At 40.5% G+C, this 22,188-nt stretch overlaps 1 protein-coding gene across 2 annotated transcripts in view; it reads right to left on the reverse strand.

Moving 5' to 3' along the window:
- The window catches only part of APPBP2 (amyloid beta precursor protein binding protein 2), an 81,060-nt gene that overhangs the window by 41,815 nt on the left and 17,057 nt on the right, over nt 1-22,188 (reverse strand). For both annotated transcript variants that reach the window (XM_008011202.3, XM_037993374.2), the window contains exons 2-3: nt 16,625-16,713; nt 10,544-10,695 (exon numbers count right to left, since the gene is read on the reverse strand). In XM_008011202.3, coding sequence (XP_008009393.2) covers nt 10,544-10,695; nt 16,625-16,713 — 241 coding nt within the window. The remainder of the gene's footprint in view (nt 1-10,543; nt 10,696-16,624; nt 16,714-22,188) is intronic.

Raw genomic sequence — 22,188 nt, forward strand, 5'->3', positions numbered from 1 at the left:
TTTACTTGTGGGGTTTTTAATGGTTTTAGGTCTAACACTTAAGTCTTTAATCCATCTTGAATTAATTTTTGTATAAGGTGTAAGGGAGGGATCCAGTTTCAGCTTTCTACATATGGCTAGCCAGTGTTCCCAGCACCATTTATTAATCAAGGAATCCTTTCCCCATTTCTTGTTTTTGTCAGGTTTGTAAAAGATCAGATGGTTGTAGATGTGTGGTGTTATTTTTGAGGCCTCTGTTCTGTTCCATTGGTCTATATCTCTGTTTTGGTACCAGTACAATGCTGTTTTGGTTACCGCAGCCTTGTAGCGTAAAGTCAGGTAGCACGATGCCTCTAGCTTTCTTCTTTTTGTTTAGGATTGTCTTGGCAATGCGGGCTTTTTTGATTCCACATGAACTTTAGTTTCTTCCAATTCTGTGAAGAAAGTCATTGGTAGCTTGATGGGGATGGTATTTAATCTATAAATTACCTTGGGCAGTATGGCCATTTTCACAATATTGATTCTTCCTATCCATGAGCATGGAATGCTCTTCCATTTGTTTGTGTTCTCTTTTATTTCCTTGAGCAGTAGTTTGTAGTTCTCCTTGAAGAGGTCCTTCACATCCCTTGTAATGGATTCCTAGGTATTTTATTCTCTTTGTAGCAATTGTGAATGGGAGTTTACTCATTATTTGGCTCCCTGTTTGACTGTTATTGGCATACAGGAATGCTTGTGATTTTTGTACATTGATTTTGTATCCTGAGACTTTGTAAACAAAGTTGCTTATCAGCTTAAGGAGATTTTGGGCTGAGATGATGGGGTTTTCTAAATATACAATCATGTCATCTGCAAACAGGGACAACTTGACTTCCTCTTTTCCTATTTGAATACCCTTTCTTTCTTTCTCTTGCCTGATTGCCCTGGTCAGAACTTCCAACAGCATGTTGAATAGGAGTGATGAGAGAGGGCATCCCTGTCTTGTGCCAGTTTTCAAAGGGAATGCTTCCAGTTTGGGCCCATTCAGTATGAATGGCTGTGGGTCTTATTATTTTGAGATATGTTCCATCAATACCTAGTTTATTGAGAGTTTTTAGCATGAAGCACTGTTAAAATTTGTTGAGGGCCTTTTCTGCATCTATTGAGATAATCATGTGGTTTTTGTCTTTGGAACTGTTTATGTGATGGGCTATGTTTACTGATTTGCATATGGTGAACCAGCCTTGCATCCCAGGGATGAAGCCAACTTGATCTTGGTGGATAAGCTTTTGGATGTGCTGCTGGATTCGGTTTGCCAGTATTTTATTGAGGATTTTCGCATCGATGTGCATCAGGGATATTAGTCTAAAATTCTCTTTTTTTGTTGTGTCTCTCCCAGGCTTTGGTATCAGGATGATGCTGGCCTCATAAAATGAGTTAGAGAGGGTTCCCTCTTTTTCTATTGATTGGATAAGTTTCAGAAGGAATGGTACCAGCTCCTCTTTGGACCTCTGGTAGAATTCGGCTGTGAATCTGTCTGGTCCTGGACTCTCTTTGGTTGGTAGGCTACTAATTATTGCCTCAATTTCAGAGCCTGTTATTGGTCTATTCAGAGATTCAACTTCTTCCTGGTTTAGTCTTGGGAGGGTGTATATGTCCAGACACTTATCCATTTCTTCCAGATTTTCTAGTTTATTTGCTTAGAGGTGTTTACAGTATTCTCTGATGGTAGTTTGCATTTCTGTGGGATCGGTGGTGATATCCCCTTTATCATTTTTTATTGTGTCTATTTGATCCTTCTCTTTCTTCATTAGTCTTGCTAGTGGTCTATCAATTTTGTTATCTTTTCAAAAAACCAGATCCTGGATTCACTGATTTTTTGAAGGGTTTTTGTGTGTGTGTGTGTGTATCTCCTTCAGTTCTGATCTGATCTTAGCTATTTCTTGCCTTCTGCTAGCTTTTGAATTTGTTTGCTCTTGCTTCTCTAGTTCTTTTAATTGTGATGGTAGGCTGTTGATTTGAGATCTTTCCTGCTTTCTCTTGTGGGCATGTAGTGCTATAAATTTCCCTCTACACACTGCTTTAAATGTGTCCCAGAGATTCTGGTATGTTGTGTGTTTATTCTCATTGGTTTCAAAGAACATCTTTATTTCTGCCTTCATTGCGTTATTTGCCCAGTAGTCACTCAGGAGCAGGTTGTTCAGTTTCCAAGTACTTGTGCGGTTTTGAGTGAGTTTCTTAATCCTGAGTTCTAATTTGACTGCACTGTGGTCTGATAGTTTGTTGTGATTTCTGTTCTTTTACATTTGGTGAGGAGTGCTTTACTTCCAACTATGTGGTCAATTTTGGAATAAGTACAATGTGGTGCTGAGAAGAATATATTCTGTTGATTTGGGGTGGAGAGTTCTGTAGATGTCTATTAGATCTGCTTGGTGCAGAGCTGAGTTCAAGTCCTGGATATCCTTGCTAACCTTCTGTCTCGTTGATCTAATATTGGCAGCGGGGTATTAAAGTCTCCCATTATTATTGTGTGGGAGTCCAAGTCTCTTTGTAGATCTCTAAGGACTTGTTTTGTGACTCTGGTGCTCCTGTATTGGGTGCATATATATTAGGTTAGTTCGGTCTAGCTTGTTGAATTGATCCCTTTACCATTATGTAATGGCCTTGTCTCTTTTGATCTTTGTTGGTTTAAAGTCTGTTTTATCAGGATTTCAACGCCTGCTTTTATTTATTTATTTTTGCTTTCCATTTGCTTGGTAGATCTTTCTCCATCCCTTTATTTTGAGCCTATGTATAGTCTCCTGAGATGGGTCTCCTGAATACAGCACACTGATGGGTCTTGACTCTATCCAATTTGCCAGTCTGTGTCTTTTAACTGGGGCATTTAGCCCATTTACATTTAAGGTTAATATTGTTATGTGTGAATTCGATCCTGTCATTATGATGTTAGCTGGTCATTTTGCCCATTAGTTGATGCAGTTTCTTCTTAGCATCGATGGTCTTTATGATTTGGCATGTTTTTGCAGTGGCTGGTACCGGTTGTTCCTTTCCATGTTTAGGGCTTCCTTCAGGAGCTCTTGTAAGGCAGGCCTGGTGGTGACAAAATCTCTCAGCATTTGCTTGTCTGTAAAGAATTTTATTTCTCCTTTACTTACAAAGCTTAGTTTGACTGGATATGAAATTCTGGGTTGAAAATTCTTTTAAGAATGTTGAATATTGACCCCCACTCTCTTCTGGCTTGTAGAGTTTCGGCCAAGAGATACATGGTTAGGCTGATGGGCTTCCCTTTGTGGGTAACCTGACCTTTCTCTCTGGCTGCCCTTAACATTTTTTCCTTCATTTCAACCTTGGTGAATCTGACAATTACGTGTCTTGGGGTTGCTCTTCTCAAGGAATATCTTTGTGGTGTTCTCTGTATTTCCTGAATTTGAATGTTGGCCTGCCTTGCTATATTGGGAAAGTTTTCCTGGATAATATCCTGAAGAATGTTTTCCAGCTTAGTTCCATTCTCCCCGTCACTTTCAGGTACACCAATCAAATGTAAATTTGGTCTTTTCACACAGTCCCATATTTCTTGGAGACTTTGTTGTTTCTTTTCACTCTTTTTTTCTCTATACTTCTCTTCTTAGTTCATTAATTTGATCTTCAATCACTAATACCCTTTCTTCCACTTGATCGAATTGGCTACTGAATGTGTCACGCAGTTCTCATGCCATGGTTTTCAGTTCCATCAGGTCATTTAAGGTCTTCTCTACACTGTTTATTCTAGTAAGCCATTCTAATCTTTTTTCAAAGTTTTTAGCTTTCTTGCGACGGGTCTGAACATCCTCCTTTAGCTTAGAGAAGTCTGTTCTTCAGAAGTCGACCTTCTGAAGCCTAACTCTCTCAACTCGTCAAAGTCATTCTCTGTCTGGCTTTGTTCCGTTGCTGGCAAGGAGCTGCGGTCATTTGGAGAACAGGTGTTCTCGTTTTTAGAATTTTCAGCTTTTCTGCTCTGGTTTCTCCCCATCTTTGTGGTTTTATCTACCTTTGGTCTTTGATGATGGTGACCTACAGATGGGGTTTTGGTGTGGATGTCCTTTTTGTTTATGTTGATGTTATTCCTTTCTGTTTGTTAGTTTTCCTTCTAATAGTCAGGTCCCTCAGCTGCAGGTCTGTTGGGAGTTTACTGGAGGTCCACTCCAGACCCTGTTTGCCTGGGTTATCACCAGTGGAGGCTGCAGAATAGCAAATATTGCTACCTCATCCTTCCTTTGGAAGCTTCGTCTCAGAGGGTTACCTGGCTGTATGAGGTGTCAGTCAGTCCCTACTGGTAGGTGTCTCCCAGTTAGGCTACATGGGAGTCAGGGAACCACTTCAGAAGACAGTCTGTCTGTTCTCAGAGCTGAAACTACATGCTGGGAGAACCACTGCTCTCTTCAGAGCTGTCGGACAGGGATGTTTAAGTCTGCAGAAGTTTCTGCTGCCTTTTGTTCAGCGATGCCCTGCCCCCAGAGGTCAACAAATATTATTTGTATTAAATTCTATCTCTAAAACATGGATGGATTTTGGAAGTATTCTGATAAATAAAACAAGCCAGTCACAAAGACCATGTATTTCAAGAGTCCACTTGTATAAAATGTCCAGAAAAGGCAAATCTATAGAGACAGAAAGTGGATGATGTTTGCTTCATGTGGGAGAGAAATGGGAGGGACTGCTAATGGGTACTGTTTTCTTTTTGGGGTGGTATCAATGTTCTAAAACTTATTGTGATGTCTGCACAACTCTTCTGGTATGATTTTTTTCTCTCTCTGGGTAACTTTAGGATTAAGACTGATAACTATGAGTTTGCCAGGACTTGGTTCTCTCTCCAAGGTATCTATGTGGGTCATTACAGTGGCCAGATTGGCATAAGTAGATGTGGAGATGACAGAGGACCTCAATGAACACTAGTCTTCCTTTCATCTTCTTTGATACTAAATTTCTCTCACATACACATTTTTACATGATCGTACAGAACTATCCTTAACATTAGTCAAGACCACAAGCTTTTAGAGACTTTCTTTGGACAATTCTTTATCGCTACTGACATTCCATAAGACTATTTAAAAAAGAAATGCAGGCCAGGCACAGTGGCTCATGCCTGTAATCCCAGCACTTTGGGAGACTGAGGCAGGTGGATCACGAAGTCAGGAGTTCGAGATCAGCCTGCCTAACGTAGTGAAATCCCATCACTACTAAAAATACAAAAAATTAGCTGGGCATGTGGTGGGTGCCTGTAATCCCAGCTACTCAGGAGGCTGAGACAGGAGAATGGCTTGAACCTGGGAGGTGGAGGCTGCAGTGAGCTGAGATCGCACTACTGCACTCCAGCCCGGGTGACAGTGAGAGAGCACATCTTAAAATAATAATAAGAAGAATAACAAGAATAATGCTGAGCTATAATAATAATAATATAATAATAACAAGAATAATCCTTTTCAAAAAATATATGTTCTAAAGTTCCTTCAGCAACCTATCTTTGAGTACTACAAATAATTATTCTAAGATTAAACAGGTCAGGCATGGTGCCTCACGCCTGTAATCCCAGCACTTTGGGAGACTGAGGCGGACAGATCACCTTAGGTCAGGAATTTGAGACCAGCCTGGCCAACACGATGAAACCCTGGCTCTACTAAAAACACAAAAATCAGCTGGGTGTGGTGGCACACACCTGTAGTCCCAGCTACCTGCAAGGCTGAGGTAGCAGAATCACTTGAACCCAGGAGGTGGAGGTTGCAGTGAGCTGAGATTGTGCCACTGCACTCCAGTCTGGGCGTCAGAGTGAGACCCTGTCCCCCCTCCCCCCTCCAAAAAAGGAAAAGATTAAAGATGACTATTAAAATATGCTGGGAAGGATGTAGATGCACATGTGTGTATGCTTTAAGACAGAAAACACATACACGGCACATGCACACAGTAATGAGAGAAGTTAAAAACAAAAGTAGGGTTGGGTGCAGTGGCTCACATCTGTAATCCCAGCACTTTTGGTGGCAGAGGTGGGTGGACCACTTGAGGTCAGGAGTTTGAGACCAGCCTGGCCAACATAGTGAAACCCCGTCTCTACTAAAAACACAAAAATTAGTTGGGTGTGGTGGTGGTACACGCCTGTAATCCCAGCTACTTGGGAGGCTGAGGAAGGAGAATCGCTTGAACACAGGAGGCGGAGGTTGCACTGAGCAAAAATCACGCCACTGCACTCCAGCCTGGGTGACAGAGCGAGACTCCATCTCAGAAAACCACCACCAAAAAACCCAAAACAAAAGTAGTTTGTGGCGATCAAACAGTACTATATCTTGATAGTGATGGTAGTTTTATCACTCTACATGGAATCCACTGCACAGACATATACACACACAAATGAGTGCATGTAAAAACTGGTGAAAACTAAGTAAGGTCAGCAGACTAGTTGATGGCATAACACCATTTTTCAATTTCTTGGTTTTGATATTGCCCTACAGTTATATGATACGTGACCACTGGGGGAAGCTGGAGGAGTGGTTCAAAGAACTCTGGGTACTCTTTTGCAACTTCCTATGAATCTACAGTCACTTCAAAAAAAATTTGTTTAATAGAGAAAAAAGAGCCAAGTGCAGTGGCTCATGTCTATAATTCCAGTAGTTTTGGAGGAATGCTTGAGCCCAGGAGTTCAAGAACAGCCTGGGCAACACAGCAAGATCTAGTTTCAACAAAAATAAAAGTTAGCTGGATAAGGTGACACATGCCTGTTGTCTTAGCTACTCAGGACACTGAAGCAGGAAGACTGCTTGAGTCCAAGTCTGAAGTTACAGTGAGCTATGACTGTTGATATGGTTTGCCTCTGTGTCCCCACCCAAACCTCCTCTTCAATTGTAGCTCCCATAATTCCCACGTGTTGTGGGAGAGACCCGGTGGGAGACAATTGAATCATGGGGGCGGTCTCCCCAATACTGTTCTTGTGGTAGTGAATAAGTCTCACGAGATCTGATGGTTTTATAAGGGGTTTCCCCTTTCATTTGGCAGATTCTGATTTGCCTGCCACCATGTAAGATGTGCCTTTTACCGTCCACCATGATTGTGAGGCCTCCCTAGCCACGTGAGTCCATTAAACCTCCTTTTCCTTTAAAAATTATCCAGTCTCAGGTCTATGTCTTTATCAGCAGCGTGAAAATGAACTAATAAAGTAAATTAGCGCCAGCAGAGTGGGGAGCTGCTATAAAGATACCTGAAAATGTGGAAGCGACTTTGGAACTGGGTAACAGGTAAAGCTTGGAACAGTTTGGAGGGCTCAGAATAAGACAGAAAAATGTGGGAAAAGTTTGGAACTTCCCAGAGACTTGTTGAATGGCTTTGATCAAAATGCAGATAATGATATGGACAGTGAAATACAGGTTGAGGTGGTCTCAGATGGAGATGAGGAACTTGTTGGGAACTGAAGTAAATGTGACTCTTACTATGTTTTAGCCAAGAGACTGGTGACATTTTGTCCCTGCCTCAGAGATGTGTGGAACTTTGAACTTGATGGAGATGATTTAGGGTACCTGGCAGAAGAAAATTATAAGCAGCAAAGCATTTAAGAGGTGACTTGAGTGCTGTTAAAAGCATTGTTTTATTTATTTTTATTTTTTACTTTTATTTTTTGAGATGAAGTCTTGCTTTGACACCCAGGCTGGAGTGCAGTGGGGTGATCTCAGCAGTGCAGTGGGGCAATCTCAGCTCACTGCAGCCTCTGCCTTTCAGGTTCAAGTGATTCTCCTGCCTCAGGCTCTCAAGTAGCTGGGATTACAGGCACCCACCACCAGGCCCGACTAGTTTTTGTATTTTTATTAGAGATGTGGTTTCACCATGTTGGCCAGGCTGGTCTCAAACTCCTGATATCAAGCAATCCACCTGCCTTGGCCTCCCAAAGTGCTTGGATTAGAGGCATGAGCCACCGCACCCAGTCGGCATTCAGTTTTAAAAGAAAAAAAGAGCATCAAGGTTTGGAAAATTTGCAGCCTCAGGATGTGATAGAAAAGAAAAACCCATTTTGTGAGAATTGCAAGCCAGCTGCAGAAATTTGCATAAGTAATGAGGAGATGAATGTTAATCTCCAAGACAATGGAGAAAATGTCTCCAGGGCATTTCAGAGAACTTTGTGGCAGCCCCTCACATCACAGACCCAGAGGTCTATGAGGAAAAAATGGTTTTGTGGGCTGAGCCCAGGGCCCCCCTGCTGTGTGCAGACTAGGGACTTCGACCCCTGTGTCCCAGCTGCTCTACCCATAGCTAAAAGGGACCAAGGTATGGCTCAGATAATAGCCTCAGCGGGGGCAAGTCCCAAGCCTTAGCAGCTCCCATGTGGTGTTGAGCCTGTGGGTGCCCAGAAATCAAGAACTGAGATTTGGGAACCTCTGCCTAGATTTCAGAATGTATGGAAATGCCTGGATGTCCAGGCAGAAGTCTGCTGCAGGGTGGGGCCCTCATGAAAAACCTCAGCTAGGGCAGTGGAAGGGAAATACTGGGTTGAGGCCCTTACACAGAGTGCCCACTGGAGCACTGCCTAGTGGAGCTATGAGAAGAGGGCCACTGCGCTCCAGACTACAGAATGGTAGATCCACCGAAAGCTTGCACTGTGTGCCTGAAGAAGCCACAGACACTCAACGCCAGTCTGTGAAAGCTGCTAGGAGGGAGGCTGTACCCTGCAAAGCCACAGGAGCGGAGCTGTCCATGACCATGGGAACTCACCTCTTGCATCAGCATGACCTGGATGTGAGACATGGAATCAGAAAAGATCATTTTGGAGCTTTATGATTTGACTGCTCTGCTGGATTCCAGACTTGCATATGGCCTTTAGCGCCTTCATTTTGGCCAATTTCTTCCATTTGGAATGGTTGTATTTATCCAAGGCAAGTACCCTCACTGTATCTAGGAAATAACTAACTTGCTTTTGATTTTACACGTTCACAGGCAAAAGGGACTTGCCTTGTCTCAGATGAGACTTTGGACTGTGGACCTTTGAGTTAATGCTGAAATAAGACCTTGGAGGACTGTTGGGAAGGTATGATTGGTGTTGAAATGTGACGACATGAGATTTGGGAGGGGCCAGGGGCGGAATGATATGATTTGGCTGTGTCCCCACCCAAATCTCACCCTGAATTATAGTTCCCATAATTCCCATGTGTTGTGGGAGGGACCTGGTGAAAGACAACTGAATCACGGGGCCAGTTCCCCCATAGTGTTTTCATGCTAGTGAACAAGTCTCATGAGAGTTGATGGTTTTATAAGGTGTCTCCCCTTCCTCTTGGCTCTCATTCTCTCTTGTCTGCCACCATGTAAGACATGCCTTTCACCTTCTGCCATGATTGTGAAGCGTTCCCCAGTCATGTGGAACTACGAGTTCATTAAACCTCTTTTTGCTTTATAAATTACCCAGTCTCGGGTATGTTTTTAATGGCAGCATGAAAACAGACTAATACAATTGTGCCATTGCCTTCTAGCCTGGGTGACAGAGACCTTGTCTCAAAATAAAATAAAAAAACAAAATAAACAAAAAGTAGCAGCAAAAACTTTAATAAGAAATTGCCTGAAACACACTTATCTATACAGATTTGTGAAAACCATATAAAATATTATACATACATTAAACAATTATTTTTCTACATGTATAGCACACAAAACATTTTTCTATCTACTTTTATATTTATCATTATTTTTTAAAAATTTTTTGAGAGATGAGGTTTTGCTATGTTGCCCAGGCTGGTCTTGAACTCCTGGGCTCAAGTGATACTGCTACCTCAGCCTTCTAAAGTGCCAGAATTACAGGTGAGAGCCACCATGCCCAGCCTTTTTTTTTTTCCTGAGACAGAGTCTCCCTGTCACCCAGGCTGGAGTGCAGTTCAAGCAATTCTCATGCCTCATCCTCCCAAGTAGCTGGGATTTACTGGCATGCATCACCACATTCGGCTAATTTTTGTATTTGTAGCAGAGACAGGAATTCGCCATGTTGGCCAGGCTGGTCTCAAACTACTGACAGTGATCCGCCCATCTCAGTAACCCAGAGTGCTAGGAATTACAGGAAGGAGCCACCATGCCCGGCCCTATCACATATTTTTAAGATCTTACTATGTTGCTTTTACATTTGTTTTCACTATCCTCATAACATCCCCATGAGGAAATACAGAATACCCCTCATTTTAGAGATGGGAAAACTGAGGCTCCAAAAGGATGAAGTTCCCTGCCACAGCCTACAGTAAGCAGGTGAAAGAGGCTGGTAGAAAAACATGTATTATAGAATCACAGAGACACAGGAATCTAAACTTAGCTCTACTACTAGCTATGTGACTTGAGCCAGTTACTCAACTTTTCTGAGTCTGTTTCCTCATTTGTAAAATGCTATTAATACAATCACTTCGTTGGAATGCCGTAAGGATTTAGAAAGATACTACCTAAATGTAGAGTATAATGCTTTGGCACAGGGTTAAGTGGTTCTGATGTTCTTCTCATAACCTTCTTATGTAGACTTTGGGAAAGTCCTGGAAGAATTCTTTGTTAGCAGGTTTAATTCTGAGTCCATCACACGACAAAATACTTCTGTTTTACTATTACTTACCTAAAACAAAGCCAACCTGAATGGCTTTTTCCTTTACCGCAGCATCTGATTCTGCTATATAAGAGCACCGCCTACTGAATGAGTAGGCCAAGACTGAAGCAACTTTAACACCATGATCCATCAAAGCCTGAAAACAATGATGAAGCAAATGTCTGTAAGAAAAGAAAACGATTATTTTATAGAGGTAATTTATTTTTTTCCTTTTAGAAAGTGCTAACTGCTTCTCTTTTAAATAATAGCATCATTATTTTCCAGGATGGAATAAGATAAAAAGCATTTTGCCTTATCAATTATGAGGCCATAATTCAAAATTTAGCCTAACCTCTTTACTCAGTGGATAACTGAGTGATCCTACAACATTCAGGAAAAGTACACAATGTGTAACTTGATGACAAAGAAGGATGAAGCTAACTTTGAAAATCGGCTTTAAAAACCAAATTATAATTCACAATAAAAAGGTACATAACCCAATTTTTAAAAGGCAATGAAGATAGAAGAGATATTTCTTTTCTTTTTTTTTTGAGATGGAGTCTCACTTTGTCATCCAGGCTGGAGTGCGGTGGCGTGGTCTTGGCTCATTGCAACCTCTGCCTCCCTGGTTCAAGCGATTCTCCTGCCTCAGCCTCCCGAGTAGCTGGGACTACGGGCGTGGGCCACCATGCCCAGCTAATTTTTTGTATTTTTAGTAGAGACGGGGTTTCACCGTGTTAGCCAGGATGGTCTCAATCTCTTGACCTCGTGATCCACCCGCATCAGTCTCCCAAAGTGCTGGGATTACAGGCATGAGCTACCGTGCCCAGCTGATATGAACAGATGTTTCTCCACAAAAGATATACAAATGCCAATAAACATGAAATAAGAAGCTCAACATCATTAATGATCAGGGAAATGCAAACCAAAATCATAATGAGATACCCCTTTATACCCAATATAATTTTTTAAAATATGCATGTATTTATTTATTTAATTTATGTTTTAGAGACAAGGTCCTACTCTGTCACCCGTGCTGGAGAGAAATGGCATGATCATAGCTCACTGTAGCCTTGAACTGGTCTCAATTAAGATCCTCCTGCTTCAGCCTCCAGAGTAGCTGGGACTATGGACACCCATCACTGCACCCTACTATAATTTTTTTTGAAGTGTTGTCATGAGGTGAAAAAATGGGAATCCTCATACATTGGTGGTGGGAATATAAAATGATACGTCTGCTGTGAAAAGCAGTTTAGCGGTTCCCCAAAAAGTTAAACATAGGGTTACCATATTATATACTCAAGAGAATTGAGTATATACTCAAGAGAATTGAGACTATATAAACACACACACAAAATATTGCCCAACCACATTCACAGCAGCATTATTCATAATAGCCAAAAGGTGGAAACAACTCAAATGTTCATCAACAGATGACTGGATAAGCAAAATGTAGTATTATCCGTACAATGGAAAATTATTCAGCCCTTAAAAAGGAAAGTAGTACTGATGCAAGCAAAACATGAATGAACCTTAAAAACATTATGCTAAGTGAAAGTGTCAGTCACAAAAGACCATACAGTATAAGACTCAATTTATATAAAATATCTAGACTAGGCAAATCCATACAGACAGAAAGTAGATTAATGGTCAGCTAGAAACTGAGGAAATAGGTACTGTTAACTGAGGAAATGGTCAGCCAGGGTAAGAGGAAATGGAGTGACTGTTAATGATTTCTTTTTGTGGTGACCAAATTTTCTAAAATTAGACAGTGGTGATGGTTGCAAAATCTTGTGAATAGTTGAGTGGTAGAATTTAAAATGGTGAATTTTATGGTGTGTGAATTACATTTCAATAGAAAAAAACCTTTTAAACAAAATTGTAAATAACAGAGTCACTGCTTTGGATAAAGGAAAAAAAGGTCAAATTACATGCTTTTAGTTTCACAAATACATAAAACACTTACCAAAAGATTTGGATTTGGTGAAAGATAACCTAAGAGATGAAAAAGAGGTATTCCACTAAATCTTTACAACAGCCATGTTTAAAACTACCTAGAGAGATTCAAACCCCCAAAGTTATCCTTTCTTTAGAGTAAGGAAAGTTTTTAAAAGTTTTTCTAGTCTTCTTTTACCAAAATGAGAAGTTCTTATTTATTAGATTTTTTTTTTTACAGACTAACTTTTAATCAACTAATCAAGAAGTTTCTCTATAGTCTTAGTACACAGGCCACATTTCAAAGTTACCCCTGAACACTGAAATCATGCTATTTACTTACTTGTTTATTTATTTATTTTTTTTGAGACGGAGTCTCACTCTGTCACCCAGGCTGGAATGCAATGGCGCGATCTCGGCTCACTGCAACCTCGGCCTCCTGGGTTCAAGCGATTCTCCTGCCTCAGCCTCCCAAGTAACTGGGATTACAGGCATCCGCCACCATGCCCAGCTAATTTTTTTTTTTTTTTTTTTTTTTTGAGACAGGGTTTTGCTCTTGTTGCCCAGGCTGGAGTGCAATGGCACGATCTTGGCTCACTGCAACCTCTGCCTCCCGGGCTCAAGCGATTCTCCTGCCCCAGCCTCCTGAGTAGCTGGTATTACAGGCATGTGCCACCATGCCCGGCTAATTTTGGATTTTTAGTAGAGACGGGGTTTCTCCATGTTGGTCAGGCTGATCTCGAACTCCCGACCTCAGGTGATCCACCCACCTCAGCCTCCCAAAGTGCTGGGATTACAGGCGTGAGCCACCGTGCCTGGCCTAAATTTTTATATTTTTAGTAGAAATGAGGTTTCACCAGGTTAGCCAGGCTGGTCTGGAACTCCTGACCTCAGGTGATCCACCCACCTTGGCCTCCCAAAGTGCTGGGATTACAGGTGTGAGCCACCACGCCCAGCCGACTTACTTGTTTATTATCTTATCATCCCTCTTGAAAATACAAACTCCATGAGGAAGGGACGTTGTAGATCCTACTCACTGCTATGGCCCCAGCATCTAAAACAGCATCTGGAAAATGTGATACATATACACAATGGTGTACTATTTAGCCATAAAAAAAGAATGAGATCCTGCCATTTGCAACAACATGGATGGAACTGTATGGTAAGTAAAATAAGCCAGCCAAGGAAAGAACAACTTTGCATGTAGTCACTTATTTGTGGGAGCTAAAAATTAAAATAATTGCATTCATGGATATAGAGAGAAGGAGGATGGTTACCAGAGGCTGGGAAGGGTAACTGGGAGAGGGGGGCAAATAAAGATGGTTAATGGGTACAAAAAAATAGAAAGAATGAATAAAGCCTATTATTTGCTAACACAACAGGATTATAGTCAGAAATAATTTAGTTCTACATTTTAATAACTGAAAGAATATAACTGGATTGTCTGTAACACAAAGGATAAATGCTTGAGGTGATGGACACCTCATTTATGTTGATGTGATTATTACACATCGCATGCTTGTATCAAAGTATCTTAACCCATAAATAAATGCACCTACTATGTACCCCTGAAAACTTAATGGCAGTTAAACTTAGGGAAGAACACTAAACAGAACAGCAAGCAGGCCAGGCATGGTGGCTCACACCTGTAATCCCAGCACTCTGGGAGGCCAAGGCAGGTGGATGGCTTGAGCTCAGGAGTTTGAGACCAGCATGGGCAACATGGCGAAACCCCGTCTCTACTAAAAATACAAGAAAATCAGACAGGTGTGGTGGCACATGCCTGTATTCCCAGCTACTTGGGAGGCTGAGGGGAGAATTACCTCAGCCCTGGAAGTCGAGGCTACAGTGGGCCATGATCTTGCCACTGCACTCCAGGCTGGGTGATGGAAGAGAGACCCTGCCTCCAAAAAAAAATAAAAAACACAAAACAGCAAGTACAATGAAAAGCCAGATCTGTAGCTAATACTACTACATGATGATACAACAGGAAGATGAATTCAATCTCCCTTTCTTGAACTCAAAAAGCTAAACTGTCAAAGTGTTAACTTTCCAAAAGTGATAGGAGGAGGCAGAACAAATGATCTTTTTGTCGCCAAGCTTCTGTTTGGGTTGTACAATTAGTGCCACAATATTTTTACTATATTCTCTATGATGTTGGCAAAGACTCCTTGAGTTGTCTTAAATTGCTTTCAAATTCTAATTCTAGGTATATATCTAATAGATATGTATACATATGTTCACCAAAAAACATTTACAAGAATGTTCAGGGCAGCATGAGTTATAATAGCTAAAAACTGGAAGCAGCCCAAATGTTCATCAATAATAGAATGAATACTATTTTCATGTAATAAAACACCATATATATACAGCAACGAGAATGAACACACTGTATTTGTATGTAACATAGGTGATTCTCATAAAACAATACTGGAGAAAAAAAAAGCCAGACACAAAAGGGCACAAACTGTATATTTTATTTAATATGTTCTAAAACACATAAAATTAATCTAGTGGTTACCCTAGGGGAGGGGAAGTAGTGACTGGAAACAGGTAAGACAGGGGTTCTGGTAGCAACTGCAAATAAACATAATTCATAGTGAAATAATACCAGCTATATGGAAAAACTAATTGAGATAATTTCTCAATGAAACAATGTTATAGATTTATATTGGTACTACACTTATGAGGCAAAATTATTTTATTCACTCTAAATTTTCTGATACAATCATATTTATGAAATAATTTCTAAACTATATAAGAAATTAGTCAAAAATAAACATAACTTCATGCATTAACAAGAGGTGTAGTGGAATTTTAAAAAACAAGTAACTTAAAAATGAATTTATGTTCCAGCACTTTGGAAGACTGAGGCAAGGGGATCACTTGAGTCCAGGAGTTCAAGACCAGCCTGGGCAACATAGCGAGACCTCATCTCTACTAAAAATAAAAAAAGTTAGTTGGGTGTGGTAGCATGTGCCTATAGTCCCAGCTACTCAGGAGGCTGAGGTGGAAGGATGGCTTTGAGCCAAGGAGAGTTTCAGTTTGCAGTGAGCTACGAACATGCCACTGAACTCCAACCTAGGCAACAGAGCAAGACCCTGTCTCAAAAAAAAAAAAAAAAAAAAAAAGTATGGAAAACAGTATGACAGTTCCTCAAAAAAACTGGAAATAGGAGTTGGGTGCAGCGGCATAGTGCCTGTAGTCCCAGCTGGCAGGGAGGCTGAGAAAGAGGATCCCTTGAGCCCAGGAATTCGAAGGCAGCCTGTACAGCATAGTGAAACTAAGTGTCTTAAAAAATAAACAAATAAAAATAGAATTACCATATAATCCAGCAATTCAACTTCTGGGTATATAACCAAAATAACTGAAGGCAATTTCTACACTCATGTTCACAGCAGTATTATTCAAACTAGCCAAAAGGTAGAAAGAACCCAAATATCCATTGACAGATGAATAAACAAAATGTGGTATATGCACACAATGGAATATAATCTAGCCATAAAAAAAAAATAAAATTCTAACTTGTGCTACAACATAGATGAACCTTAAAAACATGATGCTAAATGAAATATAACACACACAAAAGGATAAACATTATAGGATTCCACTTATATGGGATATCAGAGCAGTTAAACTCATCTACAAGTACAATGGTGGCTACACAGGATAAGGGGAAGAGGGAATGGGGAGTTACTATTTAGTGGGTAAGGAGCTTTTGTTTAGGGTAATGAAAAAGTTCTGGAAATAAATGGTGTTGATGGTTGCACAATGTGAATATACTTTTCTTTTTTTTTTTTTTTTTTGAGACAAAGTCTTGCTCAGTCGCCCAGGCTGGAGTGCAGTGGCGCCATCTTGGCTCACTGTAAGCTCCGCCTCCCAGGTTCATGCCATTCTCCTGCCTCAGCCTCCCAAGTAGCTGGGACTACAGGCGCCCACCACCACGCCCAGCTAATTTTTTGTATTTTTAGTAGAGACGGGGTTTCACCATGTGAGCCAGGATGGTCTCGATCTGACCTCGTAATCTGCCCAACTCAGCCTCCCAAAGTGCTGGGATTACAGGCGTGAGCCACTGCACCTGGCCCACAATGTGAATATACTTAATGCCACTAAATTCGGTTAAAATGGTAAATTTTGTGTTATGTATATTTTACAATTTAAAAAAAAAGAATTTACCTTTTATCCAAAGCTCTCAGTACTTTAGCAAAAACTTCCAATTCACAAAATTCACTGCCCAGTTGACATAATCGTCCCTGTTGGTAAAGCTGAAACAAAAAACAATTAATTATGACATAAAAGTTTTGCAATTTAATTCTTATTTTTACTTTAATCATATCTGATAAATGTAACTTGATTAATTCCAGAAAAGATGCTTAAGAGAAATGTAACACTAACAAATTTCTGCAATTGATATAAAAATATTTTAATAGTAGTATATAATCGTTACAAATTGGTATTTGTAAACCACCTAGAACAGTACCTGGAACAAGGCAAGTACTACAAAGCGCTGCATAATTATGTATTTATTAAATACAGATAAAAATCATTGAAGAAATGTTAAACTGTTAACTTTTTTACTTAAAACTGGAGAGTCAATGTAAAATTATCAAAATAATAGCAAAAACAGAGCTGGTCAATACGGCCACCTCAAAAATCTCAGTTCAGTCCTGGGTATAACACTTCAAAAACACACCAATAGTAAAGCATGTCTATAATAATACAGGATGGCAGGATTTCTAATCATGTCATAATCGTTTATACATTCTGACTTTTTAGGACTACAATTTAAAATAACATTTTAAGGCTGAGTGCTGTGGTTTGAGCCTGTCATTCCAGCTACTAAGGAGGCGAAGGAGGGAGTATTGCTTGAGGCCAGGAGTTTGAGACAGGACTGGGCAACATAATAAGATCCTATTTATAAATATAAATAAATTTATAAAATATAAACTGCACCTGTAGTCCCAGTTATTCGGGAGATTGAGGCAAGGGGACTGCTTGAGCCCAAGAGCTGGAGACCAGCCTGGGCAACAGAGTGACACCCTGTCTCTACAATACAGCCTGAGTGAGAGTGAGACCTTGTCTCAAAAACATCATAAATAAATAAACAAAAAGACAAATACTATTGTCCCTCCCTGCAACCCACCTCAATGTCACCAAATGCTTTTTTTCTGAGACGGAGTCTTGCTCTGTTGCCCAAGTGATACAATACCAACAGCGTGTAGAGGTGCAATCTCGGTTCACTGCAACCTCTGCCTCCCAGGTTCAAGCAATCCTCCCACTCAGGATCCCTAGTAGCTAGGATTACAGGCATGCATCACCACGTCTAATATTTTTTTGTATTTTTAGCAGAGATGGGGTTTCACCATGTTGGCCAGGCTGGTCTTGAACTCCTGATCTCAAGACCAAATGCTTCTGAATTTACATGTGCTATATAAATAATACAGTGCCCTAGAAAGCAGGATTTATTTGACTTTATATTACAGACACTTAACAGCTCAGTTGATGAGAACATGGGTTTCATAAAGAGGACAAGGTCACTCTCAAAATGGGCCAGTTTACTTGGTGCACAGAAAACATAAAAAAACCTGAGCACACTCTTGGGCATAAATCACTAGTCACAATGGAGGTCAGGTCAAATTAGGTAAATATATTTATCCAAATCCATAATGACTACTTCAAAAAATGTATAACTGCTACAGGGGAGAGGGGACAGGGACCACCACATGCTCAGGAAGGAAAGGCAGCAATGTTATCTTCACATAATAGTTAGACATTTATGTTAACATTAAAACCTTCATCAGGAAAGATTTGTTATTTATTTATTTACTTATGGTCTTACTCTGTCACCCAGGCTGCAGTACAGTGGCACAATTATAGCTCAATGCAGCACTGCAGTCTCGAACTCCTGGGCTCAAGTGATCCTCCTGCCTCAGCCTCTCTGAGTGCTGGGGTTACAGGTGTGAGCCACTGCGTTCAGCCTATATTTGCTATTCGTATAGAGGACTTTGTTTTCTGCTACAGAAAAGTAAGAGTTTCTGGGAATGCATGCTGTAAAATTCACTACTATTAATTGCTGTCTTATTTACTTGACAACCAAAACAGAACAACTCAGGGAAAATAAAGCTGAGAACTTATGACCACATTCTCGTAACATGGGCTTAACAAGGGGATAAATTTCTGATTTGTGACAGAACAGTTATCACAATAAATATAAACACACACTCCAAAAACACTAAGATAAAAATCTTCGCTTCTTACCAAAATGACTGACTCATCATTATCAAACTTAAGGCTTAGAATTTCTTTTTAAAAATAGAATAAATAGGCTGGGCATGGTGGCTCACACCTGTATTCCCAACACTTTGGGAGGCCAAGGCAGGTGGATCACCTGAGGTCAACAGTTTGAGACCAGCCTGGCCAACATGGAGAAACCCTGTCTCTAATAAAAATACAAAAATTAAACAGGCCCGTGGTGGCGGGCACCTGTAATCCCAGCTACTCAGGAGGCTGGGGCAGAGAATCGCTTGAACTCAGGAGACAGAGGTTGCAGTGAGTCAAGATCATGCCACTGCACACCAGTCTGGGTGACAGAGCAAAACTCTGTCTCAAAAAAAACAAAAAAAGAATAAACAAAAACAAGTTATACAACTACTTTGCCTAAAAACAAAATTTATGTTATTTTACAATTCACCATATTCCTTTAATGACTAAAAACTGGTGTATCCTACTAAATGAGATTCTATATTTGGCTGTTTAAATTTTTCTTTTTTGGGGGGGGGTCGGGGGGACAGAGTCTCTCACTCTGTCCCCAGGCTGGAGTGCAGTGGCGTGATCTCAGCTCACTGCAACCTCCGCCTCCCAGGTTCAAGTGATTCTCCTGCCTCAGACCCCTGAATAGCCTGGACTACAGGCACGCGCCACCACGCCCAGGTAATTTTTGTATTTTTAGTGCAGACAGGGTTTCCCCATTGTTAGCCAGGATGGTCTCGATCTCTTGACCTCGTGATCTGCCCACCTCGGCCTTCCAAAGTGCTGGGATTACAGGTATGAGTTTCTCTAGTTAATAAAATAGGATCACATTTAAATTGTGGGGAAAGGGTAATTTGTTTCAACTCATCCTTACCAAGTTTATCTAAAAAATGCAAAGTAATTTTTTTTTTGAGACGGAGTTTCGCTCTTGTTGCCCAGGCTAGAGTACAGTGGCATGAACTTGACTCACTGCAACCTCCATCTCCCAGGTTCAAGTGATTCCCTTGCTTCAGCCTCTGGAGTAGCTGGGATTACAGGTGCCCGCCACCACACCCAGCTAATTTTTGTATTTTTAGTAGAGACGGGGTTTCACCATGTTGGCCAGGCAGGTGATCCACCTGCCTCGGCCTCCGAATGTGCTGAGATTACAGGTGTCTGCCACTGTGCCAGGCCTGAAATTAATACATTTTTATGAATTAAAGGGGTTTTTGGATACCAATCCAGAATAAAAATAGCTCCTAATCATACAGAGATCTTTTATGTGTCAGGCACTGTTCTCAGTGCTTTTCATAAATTATTCATTCTATCCTTTTACAGACAAGGAAACTGAGGCATTCAGAGTTAAATAACCTTCTCAAAAATCACAAAATTAGGATAGGGCAAAGCAGGAATCTGACCCAGGCAGTTTGTTTCTATATCCATGTTCTTAACAACTTACCCTACATTGCCTCTTGAAGATAATATAAAAGGAAATTTTTTAAAGTATTAAATGGACAATTTAAAATATTTTTATAGAAATGATAGACGATTTAAAGGTTAATCCCCTCATAGATTCATACATCTTATGAAACAGAGCTTAGAAAAGAGGAAACTGATGCTTTGTGTTCCGGTAATGATTCTCATATAAGATTTTTAAAACTTATTTTAGTTCATTACAGTGTTTATATTATGTACCTGTAGCATAATGAAGCTATTAAAGGGCTATATCAACTACTTTTAGCTGTTGTTTTTCCTTAAAGAAAGGAAAAACAAGCTTATTTCTAGAAGTAGGCAAATTATCTCCCACCAGAGATAAAAATAGACAATAAAAATACAATTAAAACAATATTATACAGGTATGAAGACAGACCAACCAACAGAACAAAATGCAATGTTCAGAAACAGACCTTAGTGTATATAAAAATTAACGTATGACAAAAGAAGCATTTTAAGACCACTGAGGAAAGAAAAAAATTACTTAATAAAGAGTTCATAAAAATGGGTAAACAAAGATGCCTACCTAATAAAATGTAACAAAAATGAATTCCAGATTTATCAAAATTTTAAATGGAATAAATTATATCAGAGCCTTATTAAAAGCTACCTGCTAACATTGCCTTCCTAAGCACTACATCACGGGTAAAATTCAAGATCAGCCTGGCCAACATGGTGAAACCTTGACTATACCAAAAAAACAAAAACTGGCCCGGCATGGCTGCGTGTCTCAGCTACCTGGGAAGTTAAGGCACAATAATTGCTCGAAGTCAGGAGGCAGAGGTTGCAATGAGCTGATATTGTGCACTGCACTCTAGCCTGGGTGACACCGAGACTCTGTCTCAAAACCAACCAACCAACCAAAAAACACCTATGTTCTAAGAAAACCTGAAGGCACATAATTGCAGACACACACTCACACATACCAATGAAACCTGTGCATCTCATTCATGTTTGGAACTCTCTCAGAGACTCTTTAAATAGCCAAAAACTTCAGAAATGAAAAGGGGTTGTTATCAAGGAAAAATGACCACGCTACATGAAGTGAACAAGTTCCTGAAAAGTGTAATAAAATTCCACCTTTGCTTCTAAATTGTATATCTACATTATATATGCATCATATAAGAACCTGAAATAATACAATGCTTATATATATGTATAGGATTTATATCTCAAATATTTCACCTAGATTACTGTAAAAGTTTGATAGAATTAGTCTCTCTACTACCACTTGTCTCCCTCAAAATCACTGTCCACACAGTAGCCAGAATCGTAAAAAAAAAAAAAAAAGAAAAACTCATATCATGCCATTCTCGTTTAAAACCTTTATTTAAATGGCACTCTCACTGTAGAACAAAATCCAAAATCTGTAATGTTACCTCTGAGCTCCTAAAAGCCACGTGACCCCTGCTTTTTTTTTTTGCTTTTTTTTTTTTTTTTTTTTGAGATGGAGTTTCGCTCTTGTCACCCAGGCTGGAGTGCAGTGGTGCCATCTCGGCTCACTACCTCTGCCTCCCAGGTTCAAGCAATTCTCGTGCCTCAGTCTCTCGAGTAGCTGGGATTACAGGCACCCACCACCACGCCCAGCTAACTTCTGTACTTTTAGTAGAAATGGGGTTTCACCATATTGGCCAGGCTGGTCTCAAACTCCTGACCTAGGTGATTCACCTGTCTCGGCCTCCCAAAGTGCTGGGATAACAGGTGTGAGCCACCATGCCTGGCCTTTTTTTCTTTCTTTTTCTTTTTCTTTTTTTCTCCCTGGGAGACAGTCTGGCCTCTGTCTCACAAGCTGGAGGGCAGTGGCATGATCATGGCTCACTAGAGCCTCAATCTCCTTCCTGGGCTCAAGCAATCTGCCCACCTCAGCCCCAGATAGTAGCTGGTACTACAGGCATGCACAACCATGCCTGGCTAATTTTCCTACTTTTTGTAGAGACTGGGTCACACTATGTTGCCTAGCCTGGTCTATGAACTCGGGCTCAAGTGAGACTCCCACCAAGGCCTCCCAAAGTGCTGGG

This window comes from Chlorocebus sabaeus, chromosome 16, assembly GCF_047675955.1.
Source record: "Chlorocebus sabaeus isolate Y175 chromosome 16, mChlSab1.0.hap1, whole genome shotgun sequence".
NCBI classification, from domain to species: Eukaryota; Metazoa; Chordata; class Mammalia; order Primates; family Cercopithecidae; genus Chlorocebus; species Chlorocebus sabaeus.